The sequence below is a fragment of the Choloepus didactylus genome, chromosome 3 (assembly GCF_015220235.1).
Source record: "Choloepus didactylus isolate mChoDid1 chromosome 3, mChoDid1.pri, whole genome shotgun sequence".
NCBI lineage: Eukaryota > Metazoa > Chordata > Mammalia > Pilosa > Megalonychidae > Choloepus > Choloepus didactylus.
In genome coordinates, this window is record NC_051309.1 from 21,168,151 (window position 1) to 21,184,441 (window position 16,291).

Consider the following 16,291-nt stretch of genomic DNA (forward strand, 5'->3'; position numbering starts at 1 on the left):
GTCCAAACTGGGGTGCACAATTTGATTTCCCACAGCAAGCATGCTTTTTATTTTCTTTCCTGATGAAACTATCAGTTAGTTAAAGCAACAATCATTTATTGGGTACTTTAGTATGCAAAACACTTTGAATGTAGTGTCTGCTTCTAAGAAGAAATAGCAAAAATTATTTTATGCCTTTTGTGTATTTTGCCTGTTTATGATTTTTACATCACTCACTCAAGTGCTTATTAACTTTTGTTTTATTTTTTTCATGATTTTAAACTTATTTTAACAAAGCCCTCCTTTTGGAAAGGTTAGAGGTCTTAATAATTATCGTTACTTGTTGCTGTGTTAATGTTAAATATCTTTCTGAAACAAGCCTGCAATTATTTCTATATTTACATATTTATAAATTTTGCTTACATCTTGTCTTTTTGATAATTCTTTTTAATATTTCATATTTCCTTTGCAAAATTCAGACTCCAGATTCAGAATAAAAACACTCTAAGTGTGCATTTTACACCTAACCTATTTTGGGGGTTTCCTTGACAGCTCTGGGCAACACCAAAGATTTGCTCCCTTATGTTAGGAGGCAAGAATGCTAGAAAAAAATTTTTGCATCTCCAGATTTTTAATTAGCTTAACACTGTACTAAGAGCTGTCCTTTTTATGAATCTCACAATATGAGAAGAGTTAACAAAATAAATAGAGAATCTCAACCTTCCTGGGTAATTATATACATGTAATTACAAAGTGTTGCCAATGCAAATGTTTCAGCAATTGTGTGACTCACTTTGGATACAAGCTTGCTTATGTTCACATGCAAAGACTGGCATTCCTAATGACAAATTGATTTGTTTTTTCCCAAAGCAATATTTTGTTTCTAGGTTTAATGTAACTTTTCAACTGAAGACAAACATAACATACACTTATAAGATGACTTAGAAGGCCCTGAAGGCTTTTCAATGCCCAAATGTCCAAAAAGATTCTTACACTCAGTGAAATCTTTGAGAAACCACTATGACATTATTATGCATTATACCTCAATAGGGAATTCCACTCTCCTTCATTCTGATATGGGGTTTTTATAATAATTTCAAAAGAAACCTCCACTCTTTATTCTCAAATGATAGATTCTGCTTTTTCTTCACCATGCCTAAATCAGTGCCTCTCAAGCTATAAAGTACATTTCATCATCTGGGGAATCTTGTTAAAATGCAGATTCTGATTCAGCAGGTCTGGGATAGTGTTTTAGTTTCCTAGGCTGCTCCAAGCAAATACCGTAAAATGATTTGGCTTAAACAATGGGAATTTATTTGCTTACATTAAAGTCCAGGAAAATGTCCAAATCAAGGTATCATCCAGGCAATGCTTTCTTCCAGAACACTGGCTGTAGGCAGTCCTAGGCTCCTCTGCCACATGGCAAGGCACGTGGCAGTGTCTGCTGGTCTCTGCCTTCTCTTCTGGGTCTCGTTGATTTCAGCTTCTTACTTCCATGGTTTTCTTCTGTCTGTATTCATTCTATTTTTAAAGGATTCCAGTAACAGGATTAAGTCCCATCCTGAATGAGGTGGGTCACACCTTAACTGAAGTAACCTCATCAAAAGGTCCTACTTACTTTACATACACAGAAATGGATTCGACTTAAGAACCTGTTTTTCTGGGGTATGTACAGCTTCAACACCACACGCATTGCCTGAGATTCTGCATTTCTTACAGGCTCCCAGGGGTGATGACGATGGCCATGCTCAGCTGAGAAGCACACTGTGAATGGCAAGGACATAAGGGTCCCTCTATAAGTTACAGATCAGAAATGAAGAGTTCTGGGACTAAAAAAACAAAAACAAAAACATAAACAAAAAAAAACAGAACTTAAAAATCAAACAAACCAACTGACTTTCTCAGCAAAGAACTATACAAGATACTCTTAACTATTAATGTTACAGGGAATGAAATCATGTTAACAGGTTTTCCATCATAATCTGAATTCATCACTACAGATACCTATCAGAGTATACCGAGAAACTAAGTCAAAGTTTTTCATTTTTTTAAAAATCCTGTTGCAAATGACTTCATGTAAGATGACTGATTAACCCGAGATCAGCAGAACAATAATGAATTACCTAGGACTTAATGAACTGACTTAAATGTCATTAATGTTCTACTTTCTAATAGTTATTACAAGAAACCCCTTTCCTTTCTTCTTATCTATCTCTAACCCTCCACCTAACAGGCTATACTTGTGCTCACTGGCATGGAACACTCTTTAAATGGTATCTATGTATTCCAACTGAACCCTCAGAATTAAAAATCATCCTATGAAAAAAAAATCCTGAAATAGGAAATAGGTTATTAACTAATGTCCTAAAAATGTTTCTGTAAAAATAATATTTCCTGATATGCCACGATGCTTCTCCCATCCAGACTTCAGCTGAAGTATTTTATATTTACTGCCTCAGAAATAGTATGTCATCCTAAAAGGGTACTGGTAACAAGAGTCAAATTCTTGGCTTTGGAGTTTCAAAAGGTCCAGTGCTAGCCATTATATCAAATATTTGGAAGATTATGCCATCATGCAGTCAAGGCCCAGAACAAAGAGAAAATGTGCCGTTTTCCCCATCCTCCATCCCCAGAGGAGCAAGTCGCTACAATGGAACATCCTGGGAACACAGGTTCAGGGCACAACAGAAACTTTCAGCAAATCATCTCTTCATTACTTCCACAGAATACAGAGTGCAGAAAGGACAAACAATCTCCTTGTCACTTACACTACACAGATTCCAAAAGAGCAGAGGAAGAAGTCCCATCAGGCCAGTCTTCTGGGGTGGCTGAAAACTGCTCTGGGTTGGGGTTGGTGGATGACAACTTTGCACACCCTACTTTGTAGACAGAACAATCTATACTGTGTGGTTTTTTACACCTTGTGGGGAAGGAGGCCTACCACTGAGAATTTGTGTTCTGATAAGCACCTGGGGCTGCTTGTTCCTGGTTCTGGGCTTAAGGTCTGTCTGGGCCTTTTCATTAGGTTTAGCATCTCCTCCACATTGTGGAATGACATGTAATAGAAAAGGAGTGGGGGAAGATGAGGTCTGGGCAATGGTTGCTTCGTAGGTGTCTGTGATTTCCCTAACATCCTCCACCCATTAGTAGTGGCCCAGAGCTAATAAGAGTCTAGATATCCCTGAACCTAGCATGGTGCAGGATCAGAAGGTACACCACATGGGGTCAAGAAAAATGACCATGAGGCAACCTCACAAAAGTTCCATGGCCTCCACAGTGGCACAAGGAATAGGTGGGTTTCTTTGACTATGGATTGGGAGAACTGAATACTTCCTGGGTATTTAAGAAGAGAACAGCATTACCTATGAGTGAAAACCTGGAATGAGAGACAAACATGAGCAATCTGCATGGATAGAGAATAGATGACTTTAATTAGAAAGTTTAAAGTACATCTCAGCAGATGTCAGAGCAGGCAGATAACAACAATAAAGACCAGATACCTCACCCCACCAAGAAATGACACCATTCCAAGGAGAGGAAAATCATGTTTTATCCATTGCCGGATAAGGAATTTGTAGAATAAATTAAATTCAACTATGAATCATAAAGGAAGTTGTTATTTGCACTGATTCTGTGGCCAGAGATTCATATCTAAATCATTAGTTTCCCTTCTACATTTTGGACAGATCTTCCACCATCTAATAATGAGTTTTATATGGAGGGTATACTCTTTGATATATTTACTTGGTTCTGTATTAACCTATCTGAGGTCATAGCTCTATCTACATACACCCCAATATGGTAGCCACTAGCCACATGTGGCTTTTGAGCACTCAAAATCAGGTTAGTCTAAATTGAATGTTCTGTGAGTGTAACATAAACATCAGATTTTAAAGATAGCATGATAACAAGAATGTAAAATATCACCAAATAATTTTTATATTTATTACCTGCTGAATTGATAATATTTGGGATATGTTGGGTTAAGTAAAAGATACTAACAAAATTAATTTTACCTGTTTCTTTTTATATGTCACATTATATTTCTATTGAACTACACTGCCCTATATGCTCATTTCCGCTGCTCTTACTTGCTTTCACCTGACTAATTACTCACCACTTAATTTTTGATTTGTGTAAGTGGGCAGTCAATGATTTTATGATTACCTCTAGCATTTCCTGACAGGGCATCCTGAAAATTACATAGAAAATGTCCTGAATCTCATTTTCTGATGGATTTGAGAATCATCACTGGGAAGAATTAGTGGGTCTGTAATTTGTACAAAAGGGAAGAGATTTTCTTTAAGTAATTAAGGCCCAGCCATAAATTTCTCTGAAATTTTCTTTAAAATGCTTTTTGACTTAACAAACATAATAAAACAATTCACCAACTTATTAACTAAATATATAAAATAAACTTTCTTAAGTAAAGTAGAAATCAAAACAGTGGGAAAAATATCTTGAGTGTTAAGCTTTGGCTAGATTTATTACCTAATTCATAATGTGTATAATTGTAATGACCCATTAAAATAGGAGAAATTGGGGAGGTTTTATTTACAAAGGGAGCATTTATAAAGGCATAAGAGTATCAGATGGACAGTGCAGTAATCCAGGGCTGAGATTTTACACCTCTAGCCCTGGAGTTGGCTATTTAGAAAGGAACTATGACTTTCAGTTTTAGAGACTTGGCCAGCCCTAGGGAACCTCCTAGGGATGGAAGCAGAGGAAGGAATACTGTGACTCTCTCTTCCCCTTTCTCCAATGCCCTTTTAGGTTTCCCCATTAGGAAGAAACAGAAGCCAGAGGGCATGCTGATACAGTCTACACTGATCAGCATCACAGAGCAGACATCAGGGTAGAGAAGGGTGGTGAGTGGACATGTAGGGGCAAAGGAAAGAAAATGGCCCATTCTGTCTTTTCAGAATCATCCACCACATTGCTATACACATAGGCCAATCTACACTCCCTCGTCCTCATCTCCCCCTGAATAGAGTATTAAACATTAGATGACAGATGGATTAGAAGACAGACATCCACAATCAGCATTCTGTTCCTCATACTCTCCTCATAGTCTGCATGCTCCGTGGAGGACTTCATCTACTCCTATAGCCTTGGTTACCATCTAGATGCTGATTCCAAAATCCTCAGCTCTATCCCAGACCTCTTTACTACACTGCAGATGGGCATAACTAACTATCTGCTGGTCTACTCACCTCGATATCTCACAAGCTCCTCAAACTAGCATATGTAAGAAAAGCATCCACCACTTATTGCATGATGCCATGACCAAGTTTCAATGCCAACGAGTCTATTTTCTAAGATGAAGACAGAAAATTTAGGAGAGGCTGACAATTATGGTTAGAGCAGGCTCCCACAGGAAAGTGTAGTTATTAAAAAGAACTGAAAAATCCTTGTCTTACGATCCCACATGCCATAGCACAGCTTCGGACTTCTGCAACTTACAGTGTTCTCCCTATTAATCTTAACTTTCACCTGCATAATAGTATTAGATAATACTTGAGTAGTTCATATGTACTAGGCAGTTTACTTGCACTCTTAAGTCTCAAAGAATCCTATGATCATGAGGAAATTGAGACTTACAGAGATTAAGTGACTTTGACAAAGGCTTATAGTTGAAAAGTGGTGGAGTGGAGCTAGGTTTCCAAACCAGCTAGTCTAACTCCAGAACATGTACACATCATTTCTCCACAATCCTGAATACAAATCATTCTTACAGTCCCAGACAGAGGGGCTGAAAGGCCATAAGCTGGGTGCTGCTGAGTCTGACACTGAAGATAGGAATAGGGAAGGTGGCAAGGAAGTATAAGGTCTTTGAGAAGCTGGAGAAATTATAAGGAGAGAGTTGTTGAAGATGTAGGATGCTTTCTTTTATTTATTTTTCTTCTCTTTAAACAGGAGTTGAGCATGCATTGGGATGAAAAATGACCAAGACAGTTTCAGTCCAGTGGAGAAGACAGGTAACTCTATTATAATACAATTTGAAAGTCAAAATAAATTTGTATGCAAGGTTCACAGAACATTAGAAAATTAGATACAGATAGAATCCAACCATTCATTTTATTCATTCTAAGAGCATTTCCCAAGTACTCAAAATACTGTGCTAGAAGCAACAGGAAAACAAAACAAAACAAACAACAACAACAACAACAAAAACTGAAAAAGACACAGTCCTTATCCTAAAGAAACTCAGCCTGGTGGAGAAGCTGCTTCTTGAGTAGGAGTCAGTGAATTCTTCATAAATATGACATAATCGGGTTTTGAAGAATCAGTGGGATCTGTGGAGGTTGCAAGGGCATGGAGGGATTAAACAGCCTGGAGTATTCAGGCAATGCCAGTTGTCTAGTTAGGTGTTACTTGGGCAAAAAGTTAAGGCTATGGGTTGGCAACAAGAGAGGGATTCAGCAGACAGGACTGAAAGGGCTTAGGCTTTTTACTATGACAGTACAAACTGTTATTTCTGGTGGAATGCAAGGCAGCACGTATTTGCCGCAGCATCAGTTTTACTAAAATAATCCGGAGGACAAAACCACGTTTTTTTACCCCTAAAATGTGGATGTATTATGGAGTTGAATGCAATAGTATATGAATTAGTAAGATATGACAAGAAAGTACAACGAAATTCTAAAGCTGGGCAGGCAGATGGCTGCGGTTGTCAGTCCTGAAGAGTCCGGAGAGAGCTGATGGCCCAGCTCACAGAGATTAGAGCAGGACACTTGGCGTGTGCCGACTTCTACGTATGCGAAATAAGTCTAAATTAGTTAAGCAGACGGACCGGGGAAAGGCTGAGGCACAGGATACTGGGACTCTGTCCTCTCTTCTGCTCCCCAGATTTCTCTTTTCGAAAACATCCTCAATCAGGCGCCTTTCGTCAGCACAGACCCTAAGCCTTTCGCCCGGGAGCTACCTTCCCTATTCAAGGCATCTCGTTACCGGGGCAACCCTCTTCCTTCCGGCGCTCCCGCAGTTTACCTGCTATTGGTTCAGAGGACGCAGCGCGCGTCTGACGTCACTATACGGCGCCTTCCGATCCGTGGGCGCTAGTTGCCCACGTTCTTCTTCAGCGGTGGCGGGAGAGGCGGCTGTTGGCTGTGCAAGTGGCCGCTGAAAGCCCTGCCTAGAGCAGTTGTTGGTTTGCAGATCGAGGCGGGATAGAGACGCGGTAGGAACCGGTCCCCAGAGCCGTGGGCCGTGGGTGGAACCTTGCGGCGCTGCCCGCACGCTCTCGGCCAGAGCAGGCTTTTGCCCGAGTCTGTTGCTAGGTCCGCTGGCCCGTTGCTAAGGACCGTAGGGATCCCAGCGCCCTTCCTTTCTTTTCCTTTTCCGGCTTCAACTGAGAGTAACCTTCCCTGGTCTTAGTTGGCCCCTGCCGCCACTGCCCCACACCCGCCACCTCCACTCCCCCGTCCATTTTAAAATCCACCTTGCCATTGAACTGTTCTTAGGTATTTTTGGAAGTGTGGGTGGGTGGGGACTGAAAAAATGGAAAGCAAATTAAAAAACCCTTAATAGTGGTCCTTTGGATATTCTTTAGAGTAAAAGGGTTTGCGGTGGGTGGCTATTGGGCTCTTTCGCTTTGGAATTTGAAGGATCTTTAACGATGGAATAAGACCTATTACAGTCCTGGAACTTCCTAGACACCGGGTTAGAGTAGGAAAAAACGTAGCCTCTGCCCCTGAGAATATAGCATGCAGTGGTCACAAAAGTTGAGTGTGGAAAGAAAGCACGTATAAAGAAAGAAATAGGATATATGAGCTATCTAAACAATGATAGGAAATAGGCTTTCCCAGCATTGACAGATCCCCTTCCTTTGTAGAGGACCTACAGCGCCTGAGAAAGACTAGGAGAAAAGTTGGGGTTCCATAGTGGGGCCCTGTCTTGTTTCCTTTGCTCTCAACATGTTGTGACTTAGTTTAGATGTGCCTGGTTAAGTGGATTTGTAGATTTATGGATTCTAGTGTATATTTAGAATCTTTATATTGTTTTGTAATAGAGTGGGGGGTGACCTTGATAATATATAAAACGCAAAAAAAAGTTCTCACTTTTTAACTCCCTCCCACACCCCCTTTACAACACTCTCCATGTGTTATCTTCTGGAAGAGTACTCAAAGGAGGTGTTGAGAGTAAGATAGATTAAGTGTTTTTTTTTTTCTTAAAAACACCTCATATTCCAAGTTTGTTATTAATATGCTTTATTTTTTAAACTGAGTATGCTTTATTTGTTCTTAAGGTTGAAGTTGATAATTTTAACAATAAGAGAAAAAGTAATTGTTTTGAAAACAAACTCTTGATATGGGGTGTTTTGAAAGTTGATGTGGAAACGTTTGCATTGTGTGTGTGTGTTGCTAAAAATTACATAAGTATATTACACATAAAAACTGTCCTGTGTTCTTGAAAATTTGGGGAGCTGGGGGGCTCAATTTTCTAGCATGTTTAGGTCTTCCAAGTGAAGAGTTTCAGTGACTTTATGAACTCAAAATATAAAAATGCAGCATGTTCTCATTAGTATGCTTCAAGAAGAACTTTTTGACACGAAAAAAGATAGGAATTGTGCATCGAGTTCCAGCAGAACTTTTTGCTAATTGATAGGTAGTGTTGAGAAACTTTCTTCATGATTTGGTGTGGCCAACTATGCACTTTTTCTGTTTATGGGTAAGCACCTTGTGGATGCATCTTTTTCATCTATGATAGCTATAAACACTTAGGAACAAAAGAGATGGAACTTAAGCTGGGTCTTCAGAATGCTGTATCCCAAGGTGTTAATTTTTTTCAAAAAGAATGTAACATACATAGTCACACTGATCATACCATTAATAGTAACACAAATACTAAAAAGCAACTAGTATTTTAAACACAATGATAGTAATAACTAATACTCAAATAGCACTTACTAGGTGCCAAGCACTACTTTTCTAAATGTTTTACGTATATCAACCCACTAGTCTTCCTCAACACTTTACAGGAGTTACTGTAATTATCCCCAGTTAGGAACTTTTTAATAATTTTTTTAACAGAATCTTAGATCATATCATTTCTGTCCAGGAGTTTCTCAGAACAATAGAATAAAATGCAAGCTTTTTATTCTGCCTTACAAGGCCTTATTGTCGTTTGCAAGGCCTACATTTTGCCTGATTTCATACCATGCTTTTCCACACCTACTGTGCTTTAGCTATTCTAGCCTTCTTTCAGTTTCTTGACAACGCCAAGCTTGTTCTTTCCCAAGGGTTTCTTCAAACCATTCCCTCTGTTTGAGATGCTCTTCCATCTTGCTGACATGAACAACTTCTTTCTGACCTCTCAATCCAAAGGAATCTCTCAGTCACTGTCTCATCACCTGATTTAATTTCCTATAGTGTGCTATAAGCTGATATTTTTCTTTTTTTCTTTTATTTTTCCATTTGTTTATTGTCTGTCTCTTTAATAGAAAATAAGTTCCATGAAGGCAGGGACCTTTTCCTTCTTGTTCTCTGTTGTATCTCAGCAGATTGAATGGTTTCTGATGTAAAGGCTGGGTTCCATAAATACTTGTCAAATGATCTTTGAAGTGCAGAATTAGGTTAAAGTATTTAAAGCCTGCCTTAACTTATCTTAGAATATTATTTGACAAATTTTGTGTAGCAAGTTACTACACAGTGCATCATGGGAACACAGGCTCAGACACAACAGAAACTTTTAGCAAATGTCAGCTTTATTACTTACATAGCACAAAGGGTCCAAAATAGCAGGGGATGAGATCCCATCATGGTTGGTCTCCTGTGGATGGCAGCTCTGCATGCCCCACTTTGCATTGCAGGGGAGAGAGAGACAAGTTTGTGCTGCCAGGGTGGGTATTTATCTACCCTGGGAGGAGGGAGCCCTGCCAGAGATTTTCTGGCCCTGACAAGCATCTGGGGCTGCTTGTTCCAGGTTTCTTGGTTTAAGTTCTGGTCAGGTCTTTGCATTAGACCTAATATTCCCTCACCCCCAGTTGTGGGAGGTGGGGAGGTGAGACTGGGAGATGGTGCTGAGCTTGTGTCGGTGACTTCCTCAACAAATTTCAGGAGATATTAATTACTTTATTACTAGAAAATGCCTTAGGGGTAAATGTGAAGTGTGATGTTGGGAAGTAATTCATCTCTGGGTAGTAAAATGAAAAATTGAGGCCAATGTATTAAATTTTTAAAATAGAAATTAATTTAAAAATTATTCTGTGTGCAGAGATAATGCTTCATTTAGTTTATCTGTACCTGACACTCTGATCTGGTCAAATCATGTTTGAAATATTTTTGAGCTAAATTTTATTAAGTAGAGCTTTGACCTCCTTTTGAAGATTTCTCGTTTGTCAAGTAGATTAAAATAATCTGGGAGAAGTTGTTTAGGAAATTATCAGTGTTTATCCTTAAAAAGAGAAAAGTTAAGGGGTTGAGAGTGAATGTCCTCAAGTATCTGAAAAGCTTCCATTTGAAAATGGAAGAAAACAGCTGTGTTTCTTTAAGGGAATATCTTGCACTGTAGTTGAGGGACAGTCACATATAGAATGACTATATTAAAGGCATAAAATGGAAAGTGCACTAAAGAAAGAATGCCATAGTGTCCTGAAAGTGAGAGGTAAGAAGGAAACAGTGCAGAAATCAGAGTACCATGGAGATGATGTACAGTTAAGAAACAGAGTAGACCAGAAAAGGCTTCATGGAACTTGAAATTGGAGCTAGGCCTAGAAGTACCTTGAAGCAGGCAGGTGGTATATGAATCTGGAGGTGGTGGTGGTGGTAGTGGGGGAGGTGACCTGGGTTTGAGATAAAAGTGTAGAGATAATTTAGGTAGATTAGACAGGGATTCGTGGGTCCTATGAACTAGTACAGAAAAGAGTGAATTGTGAAAGGGGGAGAAGTGAACCCAAGTTCCCTGACTGGTTAGCACATGCCACCTTCTGGGTGAGCAACTTCATACATTATCTCAATTATTCCTCGATAATAGCCCTAGTAGGCTTGTTATACTCCCTCCCTTTGATAGGTCAGGAAATTGAGGCTTAGTAAGTAATACATCTAAATTCATGTACGTCCTAATTGATAGAGCTGAGATGTAGACCCAGATCTGACCCACAGTTCTTTCTACCACATCACGCTACATTGATCACATCTGTAGGGGTAGGTATAGGATGTGAAGGAAAAGAGGTAGGTATAGGATGTGAAAGTTAGGACATGAAGGAAAAGGAGACAAAGATGTGATCCAAAGTTATTCAGCTTGGGGGATGAGAAAGCTGGTGGTACCTTCAATTAACAAAGCCTTCATAAATTTAGTGTTATAAGCTCACTTTTTGATTATGTTCAGTTTAAGGGCTTGTTGGGTAGGAGCGTGCATTATGTCACTGGAAAAGTAGAACTTGATATGCAGGTATTACTTTGGAGGCCAGAGAAGATGGAGAAGATAAGGGGTATACCTATTATCTCTTTCAAAAATGTAGTCTGGGTTTTCTGAATATGGCCAGAGGATTGCAATTGAATTTCCAGCAATATATTTTGATGATTTGAATGGGAAAAGGAAAAAAAAAAAAAAATAAAACAAAAAACCCCTTGTGTTTACATGTTTCCCCACAGATGATTTTTAATTTGCCATTATTGATATTATTGTAGTTGGCATAAATTTCATTTTTTCGTTAGTATCTTTAGGTGTTTTGCTCCATATAACACCTTTTTATGTGTCTTTTGCTATGTTCTACTCTGTTCTGTTTTGGTCTTTATATTGGTAATTAACTCCCCTCCAAAGGAATTTTTTTTTTTAAATCAAGTTTCGTTTAGTTTCAGGAATAAAAAGGAAGCAATGCAGAAATCTGACTGCCATGGAGGTGTACAGCTGAGAAACAGAGGAACAGGTACAGAACTTTGCTTTTTAAATGAAGAGGTGAATTTTATAAATGACACATTCAGTTACATAGATGAATGGATGGTTAACATTAATGGCTTTCGCCTTTTAATTGTTGTTTTCTGATTTTTCCAGTTAACTCTGATCAAAGGACATCATCAAGTGCACAAATAAAACAGAGGACTACAGTTCAACAAAGCAAATACTCTTCATCAAGCTGTTCTCCAGAATCTGTAAAAAAACTTCATCCTCGACCAAGTGATAAACTTAACCCTAAAACCATTAACCCGGTACGTATGAAAAAGATTCCTAATTTAGTGGATTTTCTCAAATAAATATTTAGCACACCGTCAGACCATTCGGAATGCTGTGCTGAGTTTCTTTTCTATTTTTTGAGCTGACAATGAAAGATGGACAGTATGGTAGTGGTGGTAAAGAAGGAGAGTTGACTGATGTATATGTGGGAGTGGGTGTAGAGGTGAAAAGGTATAGATTAGGGATTAATCTGTCTTGGTATATCCTATCCCATTCATGAATGAACATTGTAGAGTGTACAGCAAATCTCTGTTTACCACATTTATTTTATTTCTTGCTACCAGTGAATAAACTCATTTTCATTTGCTATGGGATTAATTACATGCTATTCTTTTATGATATGTAAATTAGCCTCTTGTCCTCTCACATCAATTTAATCAGATTTAACAAATGAGATTTATGTACATGAAAGTGCACAAATTATAAGAGTGTAGATCAGTGAATTATCAAAAAGTAAACACACGTGAGAAATACCACTAGGTTGTTGTCTGGCCCATGCCCAATGCTACATAGAATAAGATAATAGTGGTTTCAACCTTCAAAGAGTATTATGAGAGTGGCTGAGGCACCTGGCCGATGGCAAGTAAAACATGAACAGATACTTAAAGGGTACAAGGTATTATTTGAGGCAGAAGAAGATTGTCTGACTTTACAAAAGGACAAATGAAAAATAGTTTGAGCGTATGTTTATTTCTGTCTTTCTATAATCTGCATGGTTTCAAGGAAGTAGAATAGCTGAAGAATGCTTTAATATCTCCTTTCTGTTCCTTCCTTTTCTCATATTTAGTTGTAAGTTCATGGTGACACTTAATATTTCTTCCCTCTTTTAATAAAAATTTTTGTAGGTCAACAATATTTAGTGGTCCTAGCTTAAAATTTTATTAGACATTAAGGAAAGTTTTGCTAAATAATTTAATTATTTGACCTGAGAATAGAGTATTTGAAAAAACTGTGAATCCAAAATAAGTCAGAGATGTTGGGAGTCAGGATAGTATTGTATTTACCTTTGGGAAAGAAGGTGGATAGGAGAGAAGCAGTGCTTAGTCTTCTAATGTATTGGTAACATTTAGTTTGTCTACAAGTGTGTTCACTCTTTGAGAATTCACTGATCTGTATTCTTAGGATTTATGCATTTTAATAGGCATGAATCTCAAGTGTTTCACTGTTTCAAAAAGTTCCTTTTTTAAAAAAATCCCAATTAAATGTAGAAATTTAGTAATATTGTTTCAGAATTAAGATATGGTCTGTGATGATATTGTTAAAAATTGAATGGGAGAACAAATTTTTCCCTAATTGACTTTTGATAAAAACCCAGTAGTAGAGAAAAAAGTTGTGAGTCTGTGAAAGATGCAGCTATGATTATCTCTGTAAAAAGTTAGAAAGGAAAGAGCGGAATTGTTTAAAATTTGAATCAGAAATTTGGTTTCTTGGGTGTTTTGGAAATTTAGGGATTATTTCTGTGGTCTGTGGGACCAAAGAGTAAAATCATTTGGTAATAGGTGTAGAACTAAAAAAGTGTTAATACGTATTTGTCTTGCTTATTTTTCTCCCAATACAAATGATACTTTTTCAAGTCATTTTCTTACCTGGTATGATTACTTGAAAACAATTTTTAAATTTATTTTTCTTCTTTAGAAGGAATTATAACTAGGTCAATGCAGTGTTAGTTGCTGTACGTTATTACACAGATCATTGATTAAGCTTTGTAAATGAATCTTCTGTTATAATAATAGTGTTGTTCTAATGAGATTTCACCATTTTTTTCATTTTTTTTTATTGTGAAATATATATACAGAAAAGAGATTACATTTAAAGTACGATTTAACAAGTAGTTATAGAGCAAATTTCAAAGAATGTTATGGGTTACAGTTCCACAATTTCAATTATTTCCTTATTGTGAAATATAAAATATATACAAAAATTTAATAACTTTCAAAGTATAATGTAACAAGTAGCTATAGAGCAAATTTGGAAGCTTGTTATATGTTACAATTCCGTCATGTCAATTATTTCCTTCTAGCTATTCTAGTACCCTAGAGACTAAAAACAAACAAAAAAGCTGTTTACATAAAGATTCAGTATTCATAATCCTTTGTTAAATCCTATCTTGTCAGTTGCTACTCCTCTCTCTCCTTTGATCATTGTCTCAATCTTCAGGGATATCTGGGCAGTGACCAACCTAACTTGTTCATATTGAAAAGGGGTGTTGATATTATGGGGAAGGGGGCTGTATCTGGTTAATGTTCTTGGAGAGGCTGTTGCCTCAGGATTTGGGGACTTACCTGGCATAGGAACACTTTGGGGGACTTAAGTTTCTGGTAAGTAAACTTAGTGAGTGAAACTTTTATAGCGTTTCAGACCAAGGAACTCGTTAGTATTTTCGGGACTATTTTGTCCTCTCTTAGCTTCTCTGGAGCAAACTCTGGGATAGCATAAGTCTGCTTTCAATGGCTGTCTCCAAAATGTCACTCACAGCTGCTCTGAGTTCCTTCTGTTTGTCAGCTCTTTTATATGACTTCAGTGATTTAATTAAGACTCACCCTGAATGGGTGGGTAACACCTCCATGGAAATTATCCAATCAAAGGTCTTGCCCACATCTGAATGAGTCACATCTCCATGGAAACACTCAATCAATAGGTTCCAGCCTAATCAACACTAATAACATCTGCCCCACAAGATTGCATCAAGGAATATGTCTTTTTCTGGGAGCATAATATATCCAAACTGGCACAATGGTCACCAAAATAGTGGCAAAAGAAGGTACAGGATTCTGTTCCCCCACAGAATCTTTGAACAATTAGCAAAAACTGTCAGAGCCATCTTCCTCCCTCCTAAAAACAATTAAAGGGTTTCAATAACTATGCAAGTGCCTAATCAAGAAAATGAAACTTTAAAAAAGTGGTAAGAGAAGCTCCTGGCACCCTGACTGGCCCGACACCCATCCACTCCATGGCGTGGTGTGGAGCTGGCTTGCACTCTACTTGAGGCTACCTGACAATGTGCATAGTAACCCTTGTGCACATACTGTATGTTGGTGCCAGTCTATTGGGTAGCAGCCTGAAATACTGAAGCAAGATAACTTGCCACTGGCTTGCCCTCCCAGAATTGGGCAAAAAAGGCACAAGACTTGCAAATACCAAAAAGTAAAATGGCAGAAGAAAGTAATGCATTAACATTAAATGTAATGAATTAAACTGTCCAGTCAAAAGTCAGAGATTGGCAAAAGGGATATAAAAGCATGACCCAGCTGTGCTGTTTTATGAGAGACTCACCTTAAGTTCAAATATATGAATAGGTTGAAAGTGAAAGAATGGAAAAAAATATACCATGCAAAGAGTAACCAAAAGAGAGCTGGGGTTGCTAAACTAATACCAGTTAAAATAAACTTCAAGTAAAAAACTTAGGAGGGAAAAAAGACAATATATACTGATGAGGAGGTCAATTCAACAGGAAAACATAACAGTTACAACTATATATGTACCTAATGGCAGAGCTCCAAATAATACAAAGCATATATTGACAGATTCAAAGGGAGAAATGGATGTTTCTACATTAATAGTAGGAGACTGTACACCATTTTCAATCGTGGCTAGAACATTTAGACAAAAGATCAATTGAGGATAAAGAAGACTTGAATGCTACTGTAAACCAACTAGACCTACCATACATATATAGAGAACTTCACCCAACAATATCAGAATGAACATTCTTCTCTAACGCACATGCGTCATTCCCCACGATTCACCATAAGTTAGGTCACAAAACAAATCTCAATAATTTTAAGTGTTAAAATCATACAATGTATCATCTCTGACCACAGTGGAATGAAGCCAGAAATCAATAGCAGAGGATGACTGAAAAATTCACAAATACGTGGAAATTAAATGACATGCTGTTAAACAACCAACAGATCAAAGAAGAAATCATGAGGAGATTAGTAAATATCTTGAGGCAAATGAAAACAGAAACACAAATACCAAAACATGGGACACAGAAAAGGCAATGCTGAGAGGGAAATTTATAGCTCTAAGTGCTTACATTAAAAAAGAAGGAAATTATTAAGTCAGAGACCTAACCTCACAACTGTAGGTACTAGGAAAAGAAGAGCAAACTAAACCTACAGTGAGCAGAATAAGG

General features: G+C 37.9%; 1 protein-coding gene across 3 annotated transcripts in view; it reads left to right on the forward strand.

The window, feature by feature from the left end:
• PACRGL (parkin coregulated like) overlaps positions 1-16,291 on the forward strand; it is a 47,007-nt gene that overhangs the window by 3,693 nt on the left and 27,023 nt on the right. For 2 of the 3 annotated variants that reach the window (XM_037829504.1, XM_037829502.1), the window contains exons 1-3: positions 7,027-7,159; positions 11,775-11,848; positions 11,974-12,128. In XM_037829504.1, the coding sequence (XP_037685432.1) occupies positions 11,797-11,848; positions 11,974-12,128 (207 nt within the window). In that variant the 5' untranslated portion in view covers positions 7,027-7,159; positions 11,775-11,796. Of the gene's footprint in view, positions 1-5,895; positions 5,958-7,026; positions 7,160-11,774; positions 11,849-11,973; positions 12,129-16,291 lie in introns of those variants that run through there. The other variant, XM_037829503.1, reaches the window with a different exon arrangement.